The 21215-nt window shown below is 37.6% G+C and overlaps 1 protein-coding gene across 2 annotated transcripts in view; it reads left to right on the top strand.

The window, feature by feature from the left end:
* Nucleotides 1-20676, top strand: part of CABLES1 (Cdk5 and Abl enzyme substrate 1) — a 58064-nt gene extending 37388 nt beyond the window's left edge. For both annotated transcript variants that reach the window (XM_072411322.1, XM_072411320.1), the window contains exons 4-10: nt 1818-1895; nt 9315-9420; nt 10128-10284; nt 10715-10818; nt 12016-12122; nt 13886-14093; nt 15753-20676. In XM_072411322.1, coding sequence (XP_072267423.1) covers nt 1818-1895; nt 9315-9420; nt 10128-10284; nt 10715-10818; nt 12016-12122; nt 13886-14093; nt 15753-15893 — 901 coding nt within the window. In that variant the 3' untranslated portion in view covers nt 15894-20676. The remainder of the gene's footprint in view (nt 1-1817; nt 1896-9314; nt 9421-10127; nt 10285-10714; nt 10819-12015; nt 12123-13885; nt 14094-15752) is intronic.
* Nucleotides 20677-21215: the final 539 nt, after the last annotated feature.

Here is a 21215-nt window from a genome sequence, read left to right as displayed (position 1 = left end):
GAGTTTCCTTTGTTCATCAAGACAAGAAACTACAAGTTCATTTTGTAAGCTTTGAACTGAGATGGGAAGAGTCAGACCTTCTGCCAAGCTTTTGTTGTTTTCTGGGTTTCTTTTGAATAGTTTCATCCCTATATTTGTTCTGTTGACCATTATCACAAGAAGAGGAGGTGATGAGACATCACCTTTAAAGAGACCCGGACAGCAATGGTTTTAAGAGTTCTTACTCTGACCGAACCTATACTATAACTCTAAAAAAAGAATAGACTTGTGTTTAGGTATATTTTGTACTTTATAGTAAGCTTAATATTGGGCTGTAATTGCAGACCTCTTCTGAATATTCTAGCTACCTGGTTGACTGTGCCAAGTCAAAGGGAAGCCTGACTGCTTATCTGCTGTACAGTGAGACCGTACTAAAGTTATCAAACTCATCGTCAAAACTATGTGAGCTCAAACTTCATTCTCTATATTGTGTAAACCATAGTCCCATCAATGCAGATACATGATTGAGTTCCAGCCTGTATGACAACCATGACTGCTTTCATAAATACATGAAAAAATCACTTGTACAATCCTGGGGGCACTTTAACATTTTAACATTACTGTTTACTGGGCCATCTTTCTTGCTTAATTCATCTTGTGATCACTGGGTAAGCAGTAATTATGTTGCTTAATTTTCCAGTTAGAAAGGATGGGTTGCTGAACCAGGAAGATCAATTACTAAATTAGGAATTATGTTTATGGACTGGCAATACAGTGTGTAAAATGTATGGAAACGATAAGACAGTGAGGCTATATTCAGACTTGCTTCTGGAACTGTGGTTCCTGTGAAGCTGTTTGACTGCTCACACTGCTGCTCTGGTTCTTAATGCAGAAGTAAAGTTGCACTTTAGAAATCTGTGATCAGACAGGGCTTTATTGCAGAAGGGGACAGGCAATGTCTCTTCTACAATAGGAGTTCTTGCCTAACTGATCGCTGCCCAGCTGTCAAAATCGCTTAGCTGCACATGCTAGGATACCTGACACATCTTGGCTGAGTTTCTGCAGAGACTCAATGAATTCCTACGCACAGGAGTTACATCAGCCCAGCTTTGTCAATCGAGATGGCCAAAGATCGCAACAAGGAAGAGCGAAAAGAAGATGATAGCAGTGTCCTTTGATAAAATGGGGACAGGTGAGTATAATGGGGTTAAGTTCAGCTTTAAAGAAGCAACAATTGCACATTTTAGTGGGAGTTACTGGAGTGGTTCAGGGGTATGAGGTTGCAGCAACCACACTGCAACCTCACCGCCAATCTGAACTTGGCTCAAGAGTGCAAGCAATTGTACAATCTTTGACAATTATAACCATAATTGTGTATATCTTTTAACTTTATTTAGCGGTTTGTTTGGAGTTTCACTTCTGTATAGCATTGTTAAGTTGTAGGCTAGAGTTGACATTGATAGGGTTTTTATTTTGTAGTTTTGCTTTTAAAGCCCCTTGCTGAGATTTACCACATAGAGCTCCATGTTAAGGTGCTGGCATAGGAGAACTTCTTACAGAGATAGGATGGGATGTTTTGCAGAATGGTCATCTAGCTGGAGTTCTTAAGAGACCATAGAAGAAAGTGGTTTAGACCACCAGCCTCCACTCCTAGGTAAACTTTCACTGTCAACATTAGTGTTTTAACTGCAAGACCTTTTTACTTTCTTTAAATAGCACTTTATTCATTACTGAACACCCTTAAAACAGTCTAGTGACCTATGGATAGTAGAGATGCACAGCAGACTTTATACCGATTGCATTCTGATATGAATGAAATGTCTTGATTTCCCTTACAGAATAGTCCTCATAAGTGGGAGAAGATCATTCTGTAGCATATTTTCAGTGCTGCCGTATCGAGACTGTGCCCATGTTGGGTAAGTGCTAGAATAGCGTCTTACAATACCTTTAGTATACATACATATATATATATATATATATATATATATATATATATATATATATATATATATATATATATAGAAGTTTTAATTATATGTACTGATAATAAAAAAAAGGGGTAAGTTGGATGGCTATTTTTAATTATGGAAAATCTATAACGAATTCTGTAAAACTGTAATGTGTTAAATTAAAACCTTAAACTGCCTGCAAAAAAAAGTTTTGATGCCTCTTGGGATCATTTATAATTTTCATCTTGACATGATAAAGTAAACTTTGTCCCCACAATAAATTTTTTAGGAGATTTTGATGTAGCTTGATATAGACATATGCCTGTCCTAGCCTGCACACACTATTCATACAGCTCATGTATAGTGACCCCTTTCCTTTTCACATCATTGGCTTACATAAATTTTCTACAGGACCTCCGACTATTCCTTAATAAAGCCCATCATGTCTGATCTTCCTTTAGTTTTCACAAGTAGTATTGGAATACTGCCTGCTATGATCGGGTCATTTTTGGCCATCCTGATAGTTGTGTGGTCGGTGTGTTTGCTGAATTGTTATTTCATGTCTAGTATTGTATCTTTCCTCCTAATCTGCAAAAAGATTTGAAAGAAAAATATTAACGTGCTAAAAGACTGATAAATCTATGCAGAAGCAGACACAACAGTGGTCATATTTGTGAAAGCACATGATATTGCTGTCATGCTATTTGTTTCTGACACATTTTTGTGGCATATTTTTGTTTCATTTTAAAAATCTGTAAATCAGCCTTATACTTTTATATTTATCAAAGCCCAATTTAAAACTATAACTCTGGATACAATGTACAGGGTTTAGGGCCTGCCAGATTTGTATTGCTGTATCTCTGTTGGGTAGGGAGAGGACCACTGTTTTACTGCTGGGTGACAGAAGCGAGTAGAAATCTCTTTAACAGGGACATATTTCTCAATTAAACCCTGACAGGGCTCAAAAGCCTTTCACACAAATTATAAAAAAAATGGCTGGAGTTCATATTGTGTAGGTTGTTCTGTTATGTCTGTACAGGCGTTTAGTGTGTGTTTTACCTATGTAATGTAGACATAATAGAATGTTGTGTGTTTAATATTCTGCTGAAGGCAGAACACCATGGCAGGGTTCTGTTCGTTTGCACGCATTGCTTGTTTGCACTGGTATAATGAATCAAAATCCATGGTTTATATCCTTAATGTGACATTCCACCATTTTTCTGCCATGTGCTTAAGGTGCGTGGTAATCCATTCCAACGCTTTGGTTTAGTGCACACAGGGGCTGGTAGTTGTGTGAGGACAGTCTGAGGCTTTTGTCCCAAAGGCAACCTCACTGTAATGATCAGTACCAATAAAAGGCCACAGATGCTGCGGTCTACATTGATTTAAACACTGCGCAAACGGTAAGACATTTCACTTAGTATCCATCTAGCTCAAAGCAAGCCTGGCTAACTGCAATGAGCAGAGTGCTTTATTTTTGGTGTGCAAGTGTATCTGGTCTTAGCATTGTCTATAGAACCTCTCTGTTCTCATGGACAGTACAGTGCCAAAGGGTACAATGGTGCCATTTTTTATGTTTGTTTAGGTAGCTGTCAAATCTCTACATTACTGTCCTTTCATACTAAGCTTTAGTCTGTTAGCAAACATTTATGCAGTGTACTTAAACATTCACTGCCATGTACATATTGCTATCATTAAGCAGACATGTATGTGCTTCTGTATATTTGCATATACACAAAAAAGCCAACTTAAAGCTAAACTCCAGTCAACCAAACTATAAATACACAGTTTAAATGCATATGTAGGAGCTGCTTTGCTTGCCAAATTATCTCAATTTTTATCTTTTTAGTTAGATTTACACAGCTCTGTCATACAACATAGACAAATTTTCTCTACTCATTGTCTTGTCTGTTCTCTAACCTGTTGCTGGACAGTAAAAGGAGAAGCAGACTGATGTACTCATGTGCCTCTTGGTCCCTTTGCTGTACTCCTAGCAGAATGCTCCTTGCTGATAAAAACTGCACATGCTCCATGCTGATTGTACATCTGTAGCTGTGATTCAGCAAGTCACATGTATGGCTGTAGAGAAGATTGCAGCTCACACAGAGGTAGCAGTGGCCATTTCAGAAGCTCACCACTGAAATTTGTCATTTTATGCTGCTGTTGCTGGTGAAAATGAATATAAAAGAAGTGTAACACATTTACCAATATGGCTTCCACATCCTTCATTTATCTATGGCATGACAGGTAAGCCCTTCATTAGAATTTAGGGGCTTGTTTTGGAACTTGGTGTGGTTTCATATGCTCTTAGCATATATCTAACAGATAGGAAAAGGTTGAGGTGCTATGATCTAGATACACTAGTCTACAGTTCAGTAGGGTCAGCCATGATAATAAAAGTACAGTACAGTACTTTCCATTGCCTGTAAAGCTTCAGGGACACAGTTTTTCCTGTGTCTTTTTAATGTTACCAGACTAAAGCTAGCCACACAGTGCAATTTTCAACAATTTCTACAAGTTTTTATGTAGAAAATGAGATATGGCTCAAGACAACCTACCACCATTTTTTTGGATCAAATTGCGGTGTTGGGAAACTTTAACAAAATGATCAGTCCGTAAAGCATAAGAAATGTAAACCACAAACCTGCTTTAGCAAGACACCAAATCCTTGCCTATTTAGGGACTGCACATTTATGCTTGTCTTGCCAGAGCTGCCTAAATGCTCCTTTCTCCAATACAGGTATTATTAAAATCCCTAGCATTGGCTAGTGTTGAATGCTTGGTGAAATAGTAACAATACTTGCTCTGTCATACTCAGGCTTATTGATTGGCAGCTGGACACAAGTACTGCTGCATGGTACTCCATTATACCTGTAAGCACTGAGTATTGTTTTGTCTGCTAACTAAGAAAGCACCAGCAGGCATGGGGCTGTGCTGGTAAGTAGGTCAGGAATGTTCCTTTCAGCAGTGTCTTTATTTTTTCTTTTTTTTCTTGTAGTTTTTTTTTTTTTTTGCTGCCAGTTTTGCACAGATGTACTGGTTCTTCACCTGCACTGAAATGGCTAACACTGATTTCACTGTACACAGTAAGCTCCTTACAGTGAACACTAAAAGCTTCAGTAAGTCAGAAAGGGCCCACCTTACCTGCTTGTCAGGGAGACCTCCAGCATTCTCCAGCTTTTCCATCACAGCCTTTCCTTCACAGAATTTTTACCCCCGGCCCATCTGCTGAAAAATTCATATTTTACTCATTACCCGCCAGCAGATTTGCATAAAAACTGCATAAGAGAAAGCCACTACTTACATCAAGGCTAAGGCTTTGAAGTACTGAAGCAGAAATGTTCTAGAAAGTTATGTTCAGCACCCTGCTGTCCCCTCCCATCAAACTGGATCTGCTTGTATTGCATAGAGAAGTTCAGAACCCCAGGTATGACATCACATCCTGATGGGTCGGAAATAGGCGATGTGATGAAAAAGGAACGTTTTTATTTGAACATGTAACCAGCATATTGATTGGGGGAAAGACCAGAAAAACAATGTAAAGACATTCAATTTTAGATTCAACCAAGATAAAGCTAAATTAAACTACGGAAGTGAAAGCAAGTGTGAGTGCAATTTCCTCCAGATCTGTCCGAGTCTTACCTGCTGTGATTTTGCACTAGCATTTATTTTTAGCAGCTTTATGTGGGTTGCAGAAAAAAAAGATATCTGTCTCAATAAGCTGTCAATTTTCCTCGATAAACAAACTGCTTCTGACTCACAGACCATCAGAGCGCAGGCGCAGCCTTTACAATGTAAAGTTCCCATGACAACCAGAAGATATTCACATCCTATGTAAGGAAAAGATTGCAAATTTTGTTGGCCCTTTCAGAGGGAGTACGCTTCCAACCTGACAGCTTCAAAATAGCAATTGAATCCTCTAAAATAAATCTGTCCCCAAGCAAGGATCCTGTGGACCTGGAGCAGCCAAACACATTTATAAAGCAACCTGTTTCTGCTAGACCTGTCCAGTGTCCTTAGTAATATTACAGTATAAAGAAATACATTGGTTTGTGGATTTTGAAAATTATTTTTGCCAAGGTCTTTATCTGCAGTCACCTCACTCCCTTACACATGGATTGGCCTGAAATTCAAACCGAACAGCAAACGCTATTTGATGATGACGGTGTTTTCTTACATCGCAAACATGCTAACTGCTCTATGTAAACATGCTAACTGCGCCACTGTCATGCTGATTTTATAACTTCAGTGCTTTAAATCACTGGAACTAGCATGCAGATGAGGAATTCTGTCCACTTGTTGCAAATCAATGACTTCCAATGTATTATAACTGAGCCAGGAAACTATTTAAGGGTATCATCAACAACAGCCTCCATATTTTTTTTTTCTCAGCACCTTAGTTTGGTGGGATTCCACAATATAAAATGACTAGGAGTGCATTGGGGGTGACATGCAAAGTCTAGTATGCTTATAAACATTTTAATTTGGCTCCCAGCATGTGCAGTGCATAGTCCCTGTTCATTCCCAACATCCGTGGGATGCTAAAAATGTAGCTGGTTTCTTTAAAAAACGATAATTGTGTTCAAACATAGACTGTATATACTCAAATATGTATTAAGATTAGTTTCTAGCAAACCCCTGGGTAGCATCACTAGGGGAAGAAATCGCAGCATTCTGAGCTATTGAGAGCTATTGTCAGGGCATGGAGAAAAGAAGAGTCATTATTGACCCTTTTCATGTCCATTTTCTTGATGGAGGAGCTCTTAATCAGAATTAATTGCTTTATTATGGTGTAGTATGCAAGGGTTCTGGCTGTGCTGTCTGGCATAGACCCAGTATGATAACACTGGCTGAGCGATAATTACAGATTGCCTAACGGTTAAAATAGTTTACATACGGTATATTTATTTCTGCTGAGTATTAAACCATTGGACTTTGGCCTTCATTTTGCCAAAACAATGTTTATTGCGCAATAGAAAATCCCATCTTGGATGGTCACAATTCAAGAAAGGAACTTATTACTACCATACATGCATATGTAGCATGTTTAACCTATCCTGTGAAAATGGGAAATGACCATTTACATATGTTCTCTCGGTCTAGCCAAAATGATCATTTGGTTATGCATGCCGCTCTACTGTTTTTGGCATCCACTAATACTTCAAGTGATAAAGGCTTTCTCAGTTCAACATCTGCAGCCTCTACTCCACCTCAATTCCTAACCCTGATGTCCCCAGCATTGCTGCCCTCAGAAGTGAGTCTGACTCAACAGCCATGCAGTAGCTGTACGATAAATATCCTATGACTTTTCAGTTATGCTTATATGTCTTCTGCAATCCTTTTTATAAATGTCCATGGTGGAAGACCTGTTACATTCATATAGGGAGCTAAATATATTCTGCTTATTGTGTCCTGCAGCCTCCCACCTGGTGTTTACTACCTTCTTTAATTTCAAGAGTCCAGTTATTATGGTGGCTAGAGGAAGCCAATTGAAGACCACATATTGTATGCTTATTCAGCATAAGAACTCCAGACAATGGCTGGAACATCTGACCTTCTTTTATTGCTGTGCATCAATGTCCAGTGGCTGCCACATATCTCACTTTTTTTTATAGATATGTAATGATTGGAGACAAGCTGCCAAGACGTTTTTAACATATTGTGTTTTTTTTTGTGATATCCAGTCTTGTTCTTTTTAGCTGTAGCTGTAAGCTGTAGCAAAATGATCAGTTTTGTTCAGTTTGCTAAATATTTAATATTACTTCTTAAATTATTCATAACTGTTTGCCGGATGTTTTAACTTTAACAGCGAGTGTCTGCCAAGCCTGCTGTGCTTCAGATTTTTCCTGGCTGTCTGAAAATGTGAGCAAATAATATTTTTCTTGCATATTGCTAACAATGCAATCACAGACAATTTTGCAGGCTTACGTTCCTAAACATGAAAGTATTACAATCTAGCAAAGCATATTCAAGGTCATATGAATTCATGGAGTCTGTTTTCATTCAAAGGCAGTGTTTGCACATCAGATACCCCATAACAGCAATATTAATGGCAGGGAATATTTTTGCGAATCCCCATACATTCATGATCCCAGAGCCCAGTTATCATCGCATGTGCTGTCCTGTTCATGCTGTACTGACACCTATTTGCACTTAGCTGTCCCTATATACTAAAACGTAAGCTAAATTAGTGTCTTGTTCTACACGTTATCAATTCACTTTCATTGGTGTGAAAGGATAACTTTAACTGGTTAATTCCAAGGATGTTTATCATTAACAGCATCACAACAATACCTAATTCCTCTGGTTCTTTTCCATTCTTTAACAGTTATTTAAGTAACAAATACCATTTTTAAATAATGTAACATCCAAAACACCTGATAAATTGCTAAAAAAAATGGTAGGTGGCATTTTCACAAGGGATCTCAGCCACAAAGCAAATTGCCTATAAGTTTTGAGCCATTCTATGTCTCAGGTGGTATCTTCTGGTTCCAGTCCAGAGACTAGGCACTTGCATACACCATAATCAGTATGAAGCATTCAAGTCAGACAAAAAGTCTTCTTCCATAAGTCTAGTCACAAAGGTGTTCTGCTCTGTAAAACTTTTCATAAATACCTCTTCCTAAAAGCTCCCTCTGTATGCAAACCAACAACAAAAATATCAGTATGAGCTTGTAAAAACACCAGTCACATAAAAATGTAGTATGTATAATCAATATTCTTTAAAGTTTTGGATAAAGTAGGGTAAACTCCTAGTAAATTATTTTTTGCTTTCTGTGCCCTGTTCATACATATCCCTAGAGTCATAAAGTGAAGACAACCAAAAAAAATCTATTCAAAGTGAAGAGTATACCCATCCTAGACAGTTCAGTCTACAGTCACCAGAACATGTGTCCTCATTGGATGATTTCTCCTGAACTCTTTTTCCGGTGACATCTCTAACATTTGTCATTTGATGGTCACCAGGACAAAAAAAAGGGGTACATCCCCTAAGCTGGGACACAGATAATAAAAACTTGACAGGGTTTTAACCCATGAACACTTCATCCAAATCTAAAAAATAGTTTGCTTTTACATACATTTTAAAATAAAAAATGTGTTTATAGATTTAATAAAAAAAGGAAATTGTCACAGGTATGACTATCTCAGTGGAGTTTTAAGCTGCCTGACCAACTCAGATTATCTTTGTTTATGGTTTACCATCATTTTCTGCAGCTCTTTATGACTTTAATTGGTGTGAAAGGATAACTTTAATTAACGCTGATTGCCTTCAACTCCCTATAGTACACCCCAAGCATGGGAACTTCATTGGATTTTTTGGCTGTTGCATGGTGAATAGACACTTAAAACTAGTTACTTTATGTTCTTGTCTTGTGTAACACACAGGGACACAAAACTGGAAGGAACAAGGCAGCGCCATTCCTCCGGTGGCATGAATACACGGGAAATGCTACTTGGCCTTGAAGGCGTTGAACTTGGTGCTGATGGGAAGGTGAGAATGTAAGCACTGTTTGTAAGAACATTAGATAGTGGTTAGGCCTCAACTTACAGCTGTGTAATATGTTTTCCCACCAACTTTATAACTACCATAATACTTCTATAAGAAAATATTACATACTAGTAAGAAAAAAAAAAATCAGTTCTTGTATGGTTTGCAGTCTTAATAGTTACTAATATGATCCTAAAACAGCAATCAACATGCATCCATTAACCGTGTTATATGACAATAGGAAGTATGTGAAAGGATGTCTAGTTGACATATGAATATTATTTTTTGGGCATTTTAAATGCTGCCTATTAAAATGTACCTAAAAGGGCTTAAGAACATGAACCAAAAGCAACTTTATCTAGCATGGAGAAAAAAATTGAGGGTACAGATAATCAGATTTAAAAGCCAGGGACAAATATTCAAACTCTGAAAGAGGGGAGATCTAAATTAATGTAGTTAATTAATTTTCGATTCTATATTATTCACAGAAGGCTTTGAGTTGTGAGAACCCAATACCTGTCCATCTGAGTTAAGAATGTTAAAATTAGTAGAATAATGCAAGTTGATTTATATTAAATCACCCCTATTGCCTAATACATTGATTAGCTGTTCACTCTTTAATATATTTTATATATTAAAGCTAGTGGAATGAATGACCACAGCTGTTCTTAAATGTTTAATGTCTACTGATAATCTTCTCTTTCCCACAGACTGTATCATATACACAGTTTTTGTACCCCACAAATGCCTTTGGAGCTCGCAGGAATACAATAGACTCCACTTGCTCCTTTTCTCAGTTTCGTAATGCAAGTCACCGCAACCTGACCCTGGGAAGAGCCAACAGTGTACAGGGGAGCATCGATACAGGTGATCATTTTACAGATGTTGCTTACACAACTGTAGTGTTTTACCGTAATGAGATGGGGGATACTGTTTCAGTGCCCATGCATGTATATGTAAGGTATCCTCATACCATAGTGATGCACTGCAGGCTATATTCAATCTCCTGGTGCAAAGTGCATTACCCAAGGCAAACCAAACTGAATTGAACAGTTTTCGTGTCACCTGACTAGTGGAAGCTAATGACTGATTTCATTTGGACATTCATGGCATTCTAGGTATAAAAAAAAATCTGTTGCTGGTTGTTGACCCCAGTAAAAGAATTTTATTTTAACACTTTTTAATAGAAAATGCCTGGTATGAATTTGAGTGTCAAATAATATTTATTAAGAATGAGAGATGCTTTTTTAAACACTTCATTGACTAACAGAATACTTTTATTGTTTTCCATATAAAGGTAGTGAAATAGGAGACTTTATCGAGTATGATCCAAATCTCCTTGATGATCCTCAGTGGCCATGTGGCAAACACAAACGAGTTCTAACATTCCCTTCTTACATGGTAAGTCTTGTCCCTTATCTGCTCTGTTTGCTGTTACAAGAATTTGATTAATACGTTTCTGAAGTTTTGCTATGGAAACTGTGAAAAGTGTTCAATAATATGAGAAGTAGCCATTTGTTAATGTAAAAGTGACATACAGTTGCTTGGAAGCATCAGGTGGGCCAAAAGGTAAACCCTAATGTCTTGGGATCATCTGTGTGAATTAGACATTGCTATGATTCTATTTAGGAAATTAAGGCTTTTGTTATACAAGGCATTGTAGGACATTTCATAATATTAAACTCAATCTAGTGACTTCAGTGTTTGAAACAGCCCCAAGGCTTTGCTGCTTCTTGACTTGAGATGAATGCTACCAAATGACAGTCATACATATTTTTATTAAAGCAATGTAACTACAGCTAGAGATAACCAGTTACACTCTTGTATAAGTAAAATTGTGCAGGCTTTCCTTTTTATTAATGCCCATCTGTTTCCTTTCTGCAGAGTCAGAATCAGGTAAACTTACCAATGATTTTATGGGACAGTATGTCTGCACATTTAATATTCCTCCCTAGTTTATAGTTTAGGGAAAAATATTCAAATTGTTCCAGCTGTGACGGTGTCTCTTTACAGGAAACCTGCAGTGAAATAGAAAGCCTGGAAGCTGCCATTAACATTTTCGTTTAGAAAATGCTAGTTCCCTGTTTTTGCAGTTCTTTGAGACCCTGCCCTAAAACAAGAATGAGATTCTCAAAATCAGGATAAAGTCAGAACTCTCTTCTGATTTCCATATTATAATAAACCGTTTGTTAGATAAATCTGGTGGCTGCTTTTGCATACTTCTCCTGAAAATGCTAGTTGTCGGTTTGATGCTTTGGCTACAAATCACTGGCATGGAGCAAGCTTAGAGATGGGGATTTTTTGTAGTAATATGCTTCTAGGTATGTTCCTGGTCTGTTACAACCAGACAAATCCGAAAAACAGCATTTTTTAAAACAATGACAGCCTCCACCTTTTTATTCCAGAAGAAAGTCAGCTAAAATAGGTCTGTTGTGAATGTCTGTGGAGGTCTGCTATTGCTCGAGGATATAGGAATCCATTCTTTATTCTAGTTTAGGAAAGGTAGATCAAACCATGATCATCTATCTTTAGTCTGTGTTTTTTATTAGGAATGCCTTAATTAACTTAAGCTGTATTGAAATATCCTTTATCTTCCAGACCACGGTAATAGAATATGTGAAACCATCTGACCTCAAGAGAGATATGAATGAGACCTTTAAAGAGAAGTTTCCTCATATCAAGCTTACTCTTAGCAAAATAAGAAGGTATGTCACAGTTTTATTTAAAAAGGAATCCAATTGCACATTAGGTCCAATTCACAAAAGGAAAATGCAGAGATAAAAAAATATATATTTTCAAATACAAGATTTGAGAATTAGTCATATGGCTGAAAAGAAAAATCTTTATCCTTGAGTAAAGTTTTGCAAACTCTGCCTTTTTGAAGTTTAGCAGCTTGAGGACCCAAAAGGCTCTTGTAAATATTTTAGTGAAATTTTTCCCTACAGATATTTTTCTAATAAACACAATTTAAAAATTAATGCAACATGGAATGAGTTTTGTATCAATCCTGCATTAGGCACACTGCAGGCTTTGTCCTAGTACAATTTTTCAGTGTAATATTTCCATTACAAGCACCTGCTACCACTTTGTCAATTTGCTCTTAAATCCGCTTTACCCTGTAACATTGTTATACATTACATTGTTCTCATACATATACAGTAGGTGACATTTTGTGTTTTATCATACATTTATTTATGATGGTAGGAAGCTACAGATAAAATTAATAAAAGGGGATGTATAAAGCGGTTTGTTTTCTATATCTAAGTATGCGCAACTTACCGGTTTAAAAGAACAAATATCTTCACAAAGGCTACGTACACATGTGCAATGGTTCTCGTCCGTTAATTGGCTCAGGACCGATATTGGACGAGAATCTGGCGTGTGTACAGTGCTCGTCATCCATCATCTAAACGACCGTCCTGGTGGATCCATGGACGATGGACGACGAACAATCGTAATGCAAGTGAAGGGAGAGGAAGCGCAGCCGGGTCCCGCTCCATCGTTCTCCCCCTTCCCTCTGCATAGAGTAGAACAGTGCTGTACGTACAACACTTGATCATGCGTCGTGCAGTCGCTTGTTGTTGGAAAGGATTGTGAAAGTTCCTTTCCAACGACAATTATTGCACGTGTGTAGGTAGCCAAAGTGACCTTCCTTCTCTGACAGCTTAATGTATATCAGCAGGGACCGATCCTCAGGAACCAGAAGCCAATGGGAGTGCATGCTGTCTACAATAACACAACTGTTTTTTTTATAAAAAATGGCAGGTAAAGTTTCTTTTGGCTGCTGGTTGCTAGTATTGTACTGCACTGATTGACATAAACCTGTCTGAATGGGCAGAGTGGAGTGGCATGTGTTTTGGATGGTCAATGGGTGTTTGGTGATTATGGCAAGTAAACAATAATACAAGGGATATATTGATCAATTACCTAGTCTGCAACAATCAACTCGGGTAGGGCCCTCATTACTGTACAGTATACCTAGCCTTTCTGTGCAGATAGGATTTGGTATGAAAAATCAGGCTTGTTTGGGCTAAAACTAATCTTTGGATGGTTGAATAATGAAACCAATGATAATGATAACCTTACTTTAACGGTTGCTGTTGGCCTTGGTTGCTGCAGACTTTAATAGAAGGGACCATAGAAAGGCCATATACAATACGGACATGGTCATTTAAAGTTGGATTATTATATTTTCTTTTTATATTAAAATTTTGTGATTCAGGTATTGGATGTCCAGAGGCATCATTTTCAGATCATGTGTGCATGTAGTTTGCAATCTTTTTCAGATAGGTGAGTCAGAATCACCAGTCAAAAATCTGTAAATAATCTTATACTGCTTGAATAACCCTTGGATGAGTTTTCTTTAGTTGGTCCCCTAAATAGATCAGTAATTTCAATCACTGCAAATTCATTAACAATGACATATCAGCAGTTCACTGAGCAATATGCTTATCTGTTGTGTTTGTAGCCTGAAGCGGGATATTCGTAAGCTGGCACAGGAGGATTGCGGCTATGAAGAGCCTACTGTGGCCATGGCATTTGTATATTTTGAGAAGCTGGCATTGAAGGGGAAGTTGAACAAACAAAACAGAAAACTTTGTGCTGGAGCCTGCATCCTATTAGCAGCCAAAATTGGGAGCGATCTCAGAAAACATGAAGTCAAACACCTCATTGATGTAAGTACAAGAATCTTATTGCTGCAAAGCCACATAAATACAATGACCTAGATAAAGCCAGTTTGTGCAAAAGCAAATAAATACATTCTACACAGGAAGGCAGGTATATATTCTAAATATTTATTTTATTTTTCCTTTGATATCAGGAAGATGTATATATTTAATGATATGTGTAGAAAATGATTTTTTAAATTGCAAAAAAGTAAAAATAATTCATAAATATATTTGCAAAAAATATGGTAGGGAAAAGATAGAAGCTCTTGTGTATAATGGGTGTATATAATGGGTGATCATTATTAATGATGATTTACCCTAAGAAAGTGAGAAGGAATTCATAATTTTACAGCGGTCATTGGAACATAGGGAAAATATTCCAGTGGGAACATCAATTACAGTAAAAAAGGTTGGGGTGGGATTACATTTATTTCCTGTTATGTGTTTGGCTACAATATATGTGGATTTAGGCTTCAAGTCATACGGAGGTTCCCATCTTTCCCAACAGTTTGGTTGTAGTTACACTTTAAAGAACTCCAGTGTAAATACAGAACTTTCAATATCTACATAATGTATATTGGGTAAATGATTGTTTGCATGCCCTACCCATCATTCCTCGGCCAAGCCTGTTGGGATTGAGCAAGGCTGGAATGTTTTTTTCTTAGACAATTGCTATTGTTTTTCCCCCTGAAATAAGCCAACAACTGGCCAAAAACATGCACTTTTGCCAAATACAATTTCTAAGGTGTAAACTTCTGGACCATTTAGCAATTAGGTCATGCGTGTCAAGCACCATCAAAAATCAACATGCAGTATTTTTTTATTATTATTAAACAGGATTTATATAGCACCGACATATTACGCAGCTCTTTACATTAAATACGGGTTGCAAACAGTTACAGACAGTATATGATTTCCCCAGCAGGTAGAGTTTTCTGTAAGAACCTACTCAAGTTAACTTATACTAGTATGGCCTGCAATTTTGCTTTTTCCACCAAGCACTGAAACTACACTAAGCTTGCACCAATGAAGGAAAGGCACCACCTTATTACCAGTTGCTTATGATTTATTATTATTTATTATTATTCTGCAGGTATAGAAAAGGATGGTTTATGTTTGCATTTTCTTAACACTCCCACTGGAAGTAACAAAACAAGCATTATGTAACCTCAACGCCAAAGTTTTACACAGGCCTTAGAACCCTACCTCAACTCTTATGTAACAAAATGTATGCCTGAGCAACAAAATCATGTCAGTTTAGCGTATGCTACCAATTGCTGAATGCATACAAATACTGACTGGAGGCGCCTCTGTCATGCTTTATGCGCACTTGTAATATGTGTTAACCCTTTCATTACCATTACATAGATGTGTGAATGCTCGGACTTGTTATAACCACTTGCTAAATAATTTTATTTTTCCAGTCCTTTGTACATATTGGGAACATAGATCAGAATGGGGCATCATGCTATATTTATTAACAAATTTAGCAGAGGTGGTTTTTGCAACTTTACAATTTAGGGTCAAATATGGTTGTTTTTTCAGGATTATGGTTCTGGCCCCCACCCTAATACCCTCATTCTACCTTTTTGTCTTTTGTTTCTTTTATATATCATTACATGTCTTTAATATACAATAACCACTGTCTGATTTTCTTTTTCCTAGAAACTGGAAGAGAAGTTTCGTTTGAACAGACGTGAATTGATGGCATTTGAATTCCCTGTCCTGGTTGCCTTGGAGTTTGCTCTTCACCTGCCAGAGCATGAAGTTATGCCCCATTACAGACGTTTGGTCCAAAGCTCCTAGCACAGGCTTCATATCTTCTTCTAGGACAGTGGAGGAGCTCACGGAGCCACAGCTGCTACTGGACATGTATACAAATGAATGCACCATTACCTACACATGTTGGAGACAGTCATATTTTGAACTGACACAGTACTCGGCTTAGAAGGCAGAAGATGCGCTGCATATCCCGTGTATGTGACACTCTGTCCCATTATACTGTTCCTCTGAACACTTCTTACTCCTGTTTTATAAATTTCTATTGTGGACATTTCTTGCAGTGGTGATAGTAACTTTATAGCATAAATCACTTACCTAATAGATTGGCAAAGTGAACCATGCATACATCACACCAATGTGAGCAGCAGGTAGTGTGCCAATCTTTGGCTACTTTAACCTAAATAGGAGGAACTGTTGGGGAGCTTTACTGGCAAAATCTTCGATTGGGAACCTGGAAAATGGCTATTGCCTCAGTTCACAAAATGGCTGTCTACACTTTGGGAAGGTGCCATGTATACTTAACACCAATGTTTTTATTTGAATAACATTTTTTTTAATGAAAACTCTATTTCAAATAACTATTGAGAGGAAACATGATGTGTTGACCACAAAGGTAAAACACCCAGCACGTTATTCCTCCAAGAATATTTTTACTTTATACTCACAAGTGGACTTTATCATCTCTTTACCTTTAATTCTAACATGTTTTGTGAAGGACATTTCATAAAGGTGCCATGTCAGGTGTTAACATTCACTGTGTTAAAAAACATATGTGCCAACATATTTCTTACAAAAAAGAACCCGGCTTAACTGGAAAAACTCAAGAGACTGTCTTGAACCTGGATGGATAAACTGTGTGAAACAAATTTTTATTAACCTCAACTGGCACATGCCATGACACACACGGATTAACACTACAAGCAGTTTCATTCCACCAGTACATTCTCTAAAGCTAGAATATTTGGATCTTATTTCTTCAGTGACAGCTTTGCTATAAATCCATAACATTTTAATTGATTGCACTTTTCTACTGTGGAGGAAACACATTGAGTTGCACAACTTAGTGTTGAGAATCTTCTGTGCTCTATGTTAGAGTGCATTTTAAGCACGTTTTCTTGTGCTACTTGTTATAAAGCAGTGTTCCAAGAAAGTAACTGCCCATTATAATTTCTATCATTAATACATTCATCTCCAATACTGACTGATGTGTGATTCTATATAAATCAATGTAGCCTATCTAGCATCAGAAGAAAATGAATACAAAATGTAATATGCTGTATTGTTTTTTACGGTCTCATATTGCAGCATCATTTCTATTCTTTTGTTTGTTTGTTTTTTAGGTAATACAACTCCCATTGTGCACACTGCTGTGAATGTGAGCTTAGTTTATTAAAGTAGTGATTTACAGAGCAACCATTTTTAGAGTGTTAAGCTACGTACACACGTCAGATTTTTATCGCCCGATAATCGGCATCGGCCAATTATCAGGCGAAAATCTGCCGTGTGTACAGTCGGTGTCGTCCACCGTCCGGACGACCGACCTGCCGGATCCACGGACGATGGACGACAGCCGATCCTAATGAAAGGGAAGGGGGAGAGCGCGCAGCAGGGTGCCGCTCCGTCGCTCTCCCCCTCCCCTCTCCATAGAGCATGAACGGTGCTGTATGTACAGCACCGTTCATGCATCGTGCACTCCCTTGTCGTTGGAAAGGATCGTGAAAGATCCTTTCCAACGACAAAAATTGCAAGTGTGTACGCAGCTTTAGAGTGGTTCAAACAATGAAAGATAACTAATTGTTCTGGCTTACTGTACTTTGCTCTTTGCCTTATCCAGAAAGTTTAACTTTTGTTTATATATTACAAGTCACATAGGCTTTTCATATTATGGTTGACTGTAGGCATTCGGTACATAATAATGCCACACTACCAAAACTATACTCCCTACTATCATTTTAGAATGAACACATCACTGGGACCACATGACCAGTGCATGAGTTTTATGGTGGCGTCTAATTTGGATGTTTGTTTTAACTGAGCTCAATGGAAATTCCAGTTGATATTAATTTTTTTTTTCTGGTAGTTTCCATAAATCCTTGTTCATCTGAAGGGCTAACTGTAGGTAAATTCAGTGTTTGGGGAATGTGGGCCCCATTTTTCACTCCTGTTGGGTAGTTTAAAACTGATCATAAAAAAATGGTGAATTTAGCTCTAGAAGTATGGAAATCTAACAGTGCCTTCAACTGGTAGCTTTTTAGGCTGAAGTCTGTTTCATTTATTGACTGTTTTCATTCACATTCAGATATTTCATTTTTAAATAAAAGAAATGTATAGAAAATGTTGAGTTGGATTAATTAAGTGAAATTATCATAGGAAAATGTATGTGATTTTTTTCCACAGGCCATAACAGCTGCTAAATGCAATGTTAAAAAAAAAAAAAAAATTTAGCTGTAGATGTGTCTAGTGTATTCTCAATCATTAAAAAGGAAATAACCTAATTTTCTGCAATCTCCTATAAAATTTAACATGTTCTTCTAGTTCAAAAAGTTGTTTTCATTCTTTTAAATTGACTTTGTTGCTCAAGTGTATACCTTACAGTGGAGACTCAATACTCTTCTGTCACCAGCCCTCCTTATACTAAATAGATGTCTGAAAAATCTTCCAACAATTCAGAAATGTTGGGTTTGTGGTTTATCCTGTTGGCCTATATATCACTACAGGACACAAAGGTAAGATAAGGGCTAGTAGATTGAAGCCCTGAGTGCAATGAGGACTAGAAATAGGATACTACTCCAAGTGTAAATACTGAAGATTCCCTAGATTTCTAATGCAAAGGCAGTGGGAGTGGTAAGTATTATCTTTCTTAAGCTGCGTACACACTTCCAATTTTTATCGTTGGTAAACGAACGACGAACGATCCTGCACGATATCTGCGAACGATCGTATGGCACCGATCTTGTACATACAGATAACGACACGATCGTTCAAAGATATTGTACACACGATAGATGCGATCGTTTGAACGATACAGGAAGTGACGTGCACCACAGGAAGTGATCGAACGTTCGTTCACCGCGCATGCTCGGACCATGGACGATCACTGAACGTCCGTACACACGATAGATGGTCAACGATCATCGTCCAATCCGATCCGCCGGTCCCGTCGTTCATTTCCAACGACTATCCTCGTTCGTCGGCGTCGTTGGTTACTTTTTTTACGAACGATTTTTGGCCAATCGGTCGTTCGTCGTTCATTTCCAACGATAAAAACTGGAAGTGTGTACGCAGCTTTAAGTGCTGGGGAGAAATTTTAATTCTAGCCATCAAATATACACATGCAGATTTTGGTATAGGAAGCCAGTCCCAAGTAATGAGGTGGAATTTCCTGTGGAGCTAATGTAATACCAGGACAAGTGGCTAAAAGAGCCAAAAGATCAGTAAAACTAAGAAAAGGGGGGGGGGTAAAATGAATAGTGATTGCTTTTGATACACAGTTGTTATTACTACTAATATTATTACACAGTATTTATTTAATACCGACATATTACGCAGCACTTTTTTAATGTCCATATTCATGTCACTAGCTGTTCCTCAAAGGGGTTCATAATCTAATGTCCCTACCCTAGTCATAAGTCTTTAATACAGTCTAAGGTCAATTTTTGGGGGGAAGCCAATTAACCTGCATGTTTTTGGAATGTGGAATGTACTGCATGTTTTTGGAATGTGGGAGCAAACCAGAGTACCCGAAGGAAACCCACACAAACACAGTAGAACCTACAATCTCCATGCAGATACTGGCCACCTTGCTGCCCATAGGTTATCCAGAGGCCATCTGCAGTTTTATTTAAACAAGGAGTTCTGTCCATAACATTCACAGGCTAGTAAAAAGCTGGTGGCAGACCAAGATAGTTGTTGTTTGTTTGTTTTTTTTGTTTGTTTTTTGTGAAGAAACATTATACTTTTTGATAATACTTATATATACAAAGATAATTGTGGCCATTGTTTTAAGGTACTTTACCACCTTCAGAAACTACATATTCTGAAGGCATGATGATCTGGCCACAGGTTCACTAAAATACACAAATGTGAACTTCCTTACCAGCTAAAACATTGCTATTGCATAGCGTACTATGCGACCACGCTTCAAATCCAGGCAACACTGCCATTTACCATGCCTGCACCAGTGACCTTGTCTATCTTTAATGCATTAAGGCAGTATTGCCTGATCACCAGTTCACACCAGTCTGCCATTTGGACGATAATTTGGTATAAATTTAGGCCACGTTCACACTTGTTTTGTGGTACAATGCTCAATACATATTGTCATTCCTAATGACACTTCAAAACACCTCTCCCAATGCACCTGTATTGAAATGCCCTTCCATATGCTGTAATGTTGTTGCATTGTTATAAAAAAAATGGGTCCAATTTACTGCAGTGCATAGCTGTGAACTCTTTCCATAGGATTTCTGGTATAGAATTTCTACTTGAAAACATTTTGTGCAGCAGAATTCTTGAGTTTTGTTGCATGAAAATAGACCAGGGTGATTCTCATCATATAGAGGCTCAGCAATAGTAAAGAAAGGGTTAACCAGTATTCATTAGAATGACCAACATTGTGCTAGTTTGACATTTTGGGACTTGGATTTTCGCTGTCACATGATTGATTGAAGGCCTCTTCAGTTGGAAGCTCACTATCACAAAGGCAAAAGCTTTTGCGTCCTGTTTACAGACCTGCCCTAGTAATGATTTATTAATTGGGTTTAATGATTGAATAACTGGGTCTAATAAAGCAAATGATTGAAAACCAGTTTTATTTATTTGCATGTTAATGAGAAGGGGAGAGGCATCCAAGAAAAGTAAAATGTAAGCAGGTTCAGTTCAGCTTATACACTGGTTTTACATATGAAACAGAGCCTTGCTTCTGTCAAGAATCATACGCCATATTGGTTGATTTTGTACTGACTTCAACAATAAATTCTTTATAATCCATACTGTCATTTAATAATCCTGACATCCTAGGTAAGACTATTTAATGGAGCAACATCATGCTGTAACTTGTTTTGTGTCAGAGTAGCAATAAATATATTGCAGAATACCTCATATATAACCTTGAATTGCTTTCCTCAAGTAACAAAGTACATTGCTCTAAGCACAAAAGCAGACTTTGTTATATTAAAATTCAGGACAAGCCTGGATCCTGCATTGCAGTGCTCTGCTACAGCCTGTGGGACTAAAGCTCTTAAAATGTTAATAGAAGCTAAACTAAAGCTCAATTTACTTGTATGTAATAATGGAAGTCGGATGTTTTATTTTCCTGGCCTTGCTCACCAAGACCTGTAGACATAT

Source organism: Pyxicephalus adspersus, chromosome 5, assembly GCF_032062135.1.
Source record: "Pyxicephalus adspersus chromosome 5, UCB_Pads_2.0, whole genome shotgun sequence".
Lineage (NCBI taxonomy): Eukaryota > Metazoa > Chordata > Amphibia > Anura > Pyxicephalidae > Pyxicephalus > Pyxicephalus adspersus.
Note: the sequence above shows the minus strand (reverse complement) of the source record. Positions and strands in the feature narration are given on the sequence as shown.